This window comes from Beta vulgaris, chromosome 4 (genome assembly GCF_026745355.1).
Source record: "Beta vulgaris subsp. vulgaris cultivar EL10 chromosome 4, EL10.2, whole genome shotgun sequence".
NCBI classification, from domain to species: Eukaryota; Viridiplantae; Streptophyta; class Magnoliopsida; order Caryophyllales; family Amaranthaceae; genus Beta; species Beta vulgaris.
In genome coordinates, this window is record NC_079205.1 from 13,971,331 (window position 1) to 13,977,887 (window position 6,557).

A 6,557-nucleotide genomic window follows, 5' to 3' on the forward strand; every position below is an offset into this window, starting at 1 on the left:
ATCCGTAGGATCCATACGGATCTGGATCCTAATTCTTATTACCTAGTGGATCCGGGTACGATATGGATCCTTGCCCAAAAAACGGATATGGATTCGAATCTTAGAGGACTCTGTCCGAATCCTACCCATTTTCATCTCTACTTGGAATTGAAAGGAGAATAATCTGGTTATTTTATATTTCAAATTCTCGTGCATTCAATTCATTAAAATTCCATTTATCTACATAAAGAAACTTTGTAATCAAACTAAAAGGCAATGGAAATAGTAGCTCTTTCACTTGGGATTGAAAGGAGAACTTTTTGGTTAATTTCTCGTGCACTTAATTTATTGAAATTCCATCTAGCTAGTAAAATGATTGCATTACAAATCTCCAAACTAATTGATAGGATTATTGCTAAAAAAATCAATTAGAACTTGGTACTCCTCCAAGGACGTACTTTACCATATTTCGAATTCAAAGGTTTTATTGAAGTCTTATTTAATTTCCATGCATCTACTAGTAGGTATTAGACGGGATCTAGAGCTACCCTCAACAATTTAATAAAATAAAACCCACAAAATGTGTTACATGAGTATCGTGACTTTTTTGATAAGATTTAACATAAGGTCTTGGGTGTAACTATTACATCATATCTTATACAAAATAATTAAAATAAGCTTTTGAATCCAATAAAGGAAATTCTACATAGTAGCCTCCTTACTTTCAGTTTCTATTTGATGGCAGGCCGGAAAAATTTATACCAAGTGACTTCCTAATTTGAGCAAATATAGTTAGTGATCCTAATTCACTTAAAACATGGCTAACCACCCAATTAAAGGTAAATTACTAACATGTCCCTGAGTTAATTATCCTACATAAAAAGTGACATAAATAAATGACATAAAAGTGTGTAATAATAATATCGTTTCTCTTAATGACATAAAAGAGTTGAAAATTGATAATAATGAAATTAAATAAGGAAAAATGATACAAATTTATTGAAAAATGACTCTAAATTAATTTATATAATAATGATAAGAAATATAAAGAGTTGAAAATTAATAATGTAATAAGGAAAAATTATACAAATTTATTGAAACTGACATAGAAGTGAATAATGATGACAACGTATAGAATTGAAAAATAAATAATGAAATAAAGGATAACGTACAAGTTTATTGAAAAATTACATTGAAGCCTATAATAATGATATGATCAAGCATATGCATAATGACATGAAAGTGTTTTGTAAATGACATGTTATAGGCAAAACGAGCAGCAGGTGATAGCCTAGTGGTATTGGCATCACCTCCGATCCCAAAGATCAAGGGATCGAGTCTCACCCCTTGCGAAGATCCCCAATTTCCCCGTTCCTTGCAAGGGACTTCATCTTACCTTTTAAAAAAAAAATGTTACAGGCAAAACACACTCAAGATTTAAAGATTAACATAGAAATATAAAAACCACAAACTGAATATAATGTAACATGTGTATACACATGTGTTCTATAACTAGTTAGATATAATTAATCACCTATACTACCATGAATTTGATAAGCACAAAGGACCTGGCTAAAATATGCTTTTTTAAAAGCAAGAGTTACAAGACTCAAGAGTGTTAACTGCACCCAAAAGAAATTACATTTTACAAATTACAAGTACTACATGAGTTTGTTGAGCAATTAAATACAACAACACGAATTTATGTATGTTCTATAAAAAAAAAAAAAAAAAAAAAGCACGAACCATCATTCCTATCACGATACAAGAAACTAATTACGTAAAAATACCATTAACAACCTAAAGAAAAGGACAAGAAATAAGATATAACGAAGACCAAGTCCGTTAATAAAAACATGAAGGAGACCATATGACATCTTCAAACAGTGTAGGAGTATTAATAAGTACCCACCATTTATGAATTCTCTATATAGCTAAAATGCAATATGTCATTTCTGTTACATAAGCTTCGTGTTTTGCGGACCGTCTTATATAATTGAATAATCCTAATTTCCGTTTCAGAATACTATTCTCCATGCCAGAAGCCATTGAAAACATTTTTTTTCAAAAATCTAGAAGAGCTATTGTGTCATATGATTGACTCCTAGCTTGAACAATTAATTTGAACAAGAAGATGTGTAATATTCCCCTTTGGTTAAGGTAGGATAAGTATTCTATATATAGGGTGCCTCTCTTGGCTACTAGATGAACGAAAAACACATATCCAATAGTAGAACTCTCCTTAGCAAATCTAGCCCTTATATTTTAGTTAATTCCAAAATGAATAATCTTGTAGTTTTCTTCACTTTTTCGCTCTTAGTGTCTCTCTCTCGTGCTATAGAAGTTGACTTTTGTGTAGCTGACCCTAGTCTTCCAAGGGGACCAGAAGGGTATGCTTGTAGGGATCCTGCTACTCTTACAGCAGATGATTTTGTTTACACCGGTTTTCGTGGTGACCGAACAATCACAAACGTACCTAGAAATAATGTAACTCTAGCCTTTGTGGATGCATTTCCAGCTTTAAATGGCTTAGGTATTTCTATGGCAAGGTTAGACTTTGGTGTCGGTGGAGTTATACCAGTACACTCACACCGAACATCAGAGGTTATTATTGTAGCAAGAGGGTCAATAATTGCCGGATTTATTGACGCAAACAATACTGCATACTATAGAAGACTTGAAGTTGGAGACGTTATGATTTTTCCACAAGCCATGCTGCATTTTCAAGTTAATGTTGGTGCAACCCCCGCCACTGCCTTTGTTAGTTTGAATGGCGCAAACCCAGCAATTCAGTTCTCTATGAACGCTTTATTTGCTGGTAACTTACCCGCTGATATAGCTCAACAAATTACTCTTTTAAGTAATGAGGAGGTAATGAGAATGAAGAGGGCATTCGGCACCGCTTAATATACTATTTAAGTTATAATATTATTTCACATCAATTATTTGCTTTATTAGTGTGCTCAATAAATACACCAGATCGTATGTAGATGCGCTTGTTTTGGTTATGTCATATATGTCGCTTTACTTTTAGGGTAAAAAGTTTACTTTGTTGTACATTCAGCAATAAATAAAATCATGCATATTGCATAGTCTTTATTTCAATAAGCATCGTGGTTAAAATCTCTATCATCGCACTTAGTCATAGCCTTGGTGGTAGAGAAGATTTATAATAATTTGTTTTTTGTTTTGTTCAAATATGGAGTTGTCGACATAATTGGTTGCCAAAGTTTCTATTGCCTAGAGTTGTTAAAAGGAATGTGTATGTGTGAGAGAGAAGGGTGAGATAAAAAAGGAAATTTTCTCATGTACTCCTGAGGTTTGACGTAATTTCCAAATCATCTCTTACATTTGGGGAATTCTTTAAATACCTTTAATGTTTATGTTTGGGTCTAAAATATCTTTACTATGGATGGAACCCTAACGCCGTTAGGTTTTCCTCTCCCCCTCCCCCAATTTTAAATTCTTTCTCTCGACCCATCATTCTCCATTGATGAACCTCCAAGCTTTCGATCTCTTTCCTCTCCATCTTCATCTTCTTCATCTCTCCTCCCATCTTCTTCACCACTCATCTCCTCTTCGACCCCCCGACCCCACCTCCCACCTCCCACCTCCCACCACCCACCCAGCCTTGACTCCACCACACCGCCAACCCAACCCCCCACCCCTTCAAATTATGTAGCCCCTACTTTCCCCCACCTCCTTCGAATTCTGCAGCCCCCATCCCTCCCCCACCCCACCCCACCCCGTTTCGATTTTCAGGATCCAACAAGAGGAGATATGAGAACATCAATATAAATTGACGAGCACTTCACCCAGCACCCCCATCAAACACCAGACGAACACGGTAAACACGAAGAGCAATGGTGGAAATTGAAGGGGGCAGGGGAGGCGGGGCTGCAAAATACGAAGGGGCGGGCCGGGGGAGGGTTGGGGGTGGTGGGGTGGAGGGTCTACGTGGGTGGGGGTATGGGAGGTATGGGTGGCTGCATGGGAGAAAAAAAAATAAACTACCCAAAAATTCAAGTAACTACTCGAAAATTCAAGAAAAATAATAATGGAGGATGATGGGAGGAGGGAGAGAAAATTATGAGGTTTAGAATGTCACAAATGGAGGATGGTGGGAGGAGAGAGAAAGCTTGAAGGTTCACCAATGGAGGATGATGGGTGGAGAGAAAGAAATTGGGGAGAGAGAGGAAAACCTAACGGCGTAAGGGTTCGGTCCATAGTAAGGATAATTTAGATCCAAACACAAACCTTGGGAGTATTTGAGGATTTCCCCAAATGTGAGGGGTAATTTGAGAATCACGCAAAACCTCAGGAGTATGTGAGAAAATTTCCCAAAAAAAAAAGATCTGAAGTCCATGACTTGCAGATCAAGACTCGAGAGATTTGATAGAGAAATTTTATGTTCATCCCACTCTAGACGAAAAAATGGTCATAAGATGACCAATTTCAGTTTTGGTCATAATATTATCCAAAATAAAAGTTGTTCATGAAATGGTCCCAAGTTATTTATACAATTAAAATTTTCTTTAAGGCTATTGATACTAAAAATAAATATAATTATATTAATGATTTTTCAGTGATTAAATGTGCAAAATAAATCTATAAGAGAGCGTATAATAATGCGACTCAAAACTTCCAATGGATTCATTTAGTAGCAAAATTTCTCCTGAGGTGATTGTTTTTTTCTTTGATTTGGTAATTAAATGGCCCAAGCAGGCCCAGTTTCATGAGTTAGGGGGTAAGAAGGGGATCCCAACCTATAAGGGAATTTCCAGAGACTAGAAACTGGAGATTTATATCCAGAAGCAGAAATCCACACAAGTACCCAAATATGGGGTTGATAAGAGTCAAACTCCCGACTATTAGGTTGGGAGGTGGGAGCTCCAACCATTGGGCTCCCAAATGATTCTCTCCTGAGGTAATTATGAAAAGTTCAAACTCAAGTTCTAAACTAGCAAATTATATTTGAGTATAAAAAATATGAAAAGAAATAGAAAGAGGAAAAGAAAATTTTTAAAATTAGTTTCGAATGGTACAAATCATAAGCCTTAAGAGTGTTGTAAATAATTGTCGAACACATTTATTTGAAAGTAGTATTATGGCCTCTATCTCTTAATATTTGTAGCATACTTCATTAAAATGGCACGTTCAAGGAGCAGGAGGGATTGGAGATTGAAGAGAGTAAAACATGGTCCATGTAATTAATAATATAAATTTATCGAAAAGAAAAATATTGCAATTACTCTGAAACATACCAAAAATGAATAAGTTATAGGCCAGGTAAGGAATAGAGGTAAATATATAGTATTAGTTTAAGAATTTATGTCACAGTCACGCATTGATTGGTGTTATTTAATACTTCTGATTGTTTTTTATTTCTTTTCTACTTCTTATATGCAATCTTTAAGATGGTACATATCAATTTTTTTACAAGCTAAAGCTTAATGCGACTCAAATACGGATTAAGGTCTACTCAGTACAGTGTCAAAATGTCCGATTCGGCTATTTTGTAGAAAAAAAAAGCCAAGTTTTAGAACCTAGCTTGATATTGCTCCTTAAAAGCTCGATAAGTATATCAATCTCCTTTAAACATTTTTTCTCATACGAGACTCCTGAAGGATTTATGTCCTCGACTTAAATGCAATTACTAATAATATTGTGGATCGTGTTATGGAGATAATAAAATCATTTTATTGGGCCGTCTATACGTCTTGCTAGAGAATGCTATAGAACTTCGGGTTATTAAATAATAAACCCGAAGCCCAATATAGTGGATCCTATGAGGTCACACATTAAACTTGGATCAACAAAAGAAGCCTAGAGCCCATAAGGGCCCTAGGGGTGGCCGGCCAAGAGAAATAAGGAAAGGGTTATTGTTAACCTAAAATATATTTATATATTGGGTTAGGCAGTAAAGAAAATACATTATATATCTCTTATTATTTTCTCTCTCCTATTTCTCTCAAAAGTCACGTAATATACTCCATAAACTTGAAGACGTTTTCTTTTCTTCCAACTAGCATTGGTGGAGTGTTGATCCGGGTTGGTGGACCACGTAGAGGAATCACATTTGAGGTTCTTTATCTGGGTTATTCAAGCTTTGTGGAATTCACGCTACAAAGTTTAATTCTAAACTTATATGTGATCCTTGATTGTATATGCATGTGATCCTGTTTTAAGTACTTATGAATTAAATTCATGAAATTCCGCTTATAGTACTTATAGAATCCTTTTGTACCGTCTCTTTGAGGAGATAGATCTAGGTTTTTTTTTTGTTTTTTCTTTTAGTTGTACTTTAGTTTCTAGCGGTCTCTCCCTGAGATAGGGATTCCACTAGGTTAAGTGTCTTGTGATTTATCCCTGAGATAGGGATTCACTAGACTCTTCATGTACCTCTTTACATATATATATATATATATATATATATATATATATATATATATTGGCTAGAAAATAAAACATCATTTTCACAAGTTATCTTAAAGAAGAAATTAATAATGTGCCTATGTTCGTGAGCGATGATCAATATTTCATTTCTACGTGTATGAGACAATGATATTATAATTAAA

The 6,557-nt window shown here is 35.0% G+C and overlaps 1 protein-coding gene across 1 annotated transcript; it reads left to right on the forward strand.

The window, feature by feature from the left end:
- Positions 1-2,178: 2,178 nt before the first annotated feature.
- Positions 2,179-3,177, forward strand: LOC104891442 (auxin-binding protein ABP19a). The gene has a single exon (XM_010677138.4). It carries the CDS (start codon positions 2,185-2,187, stop codon positions 2,884-2,886), a length of 702 nt encoding a protein of 233 aa, XP_010675440.2. The 5' UTR covers positions 2,179-2,184; the 3' UTR covers positions 2,887-3,177.
- Positions 3,178-6,557: the final 3,380 nt, after the last annotated feature.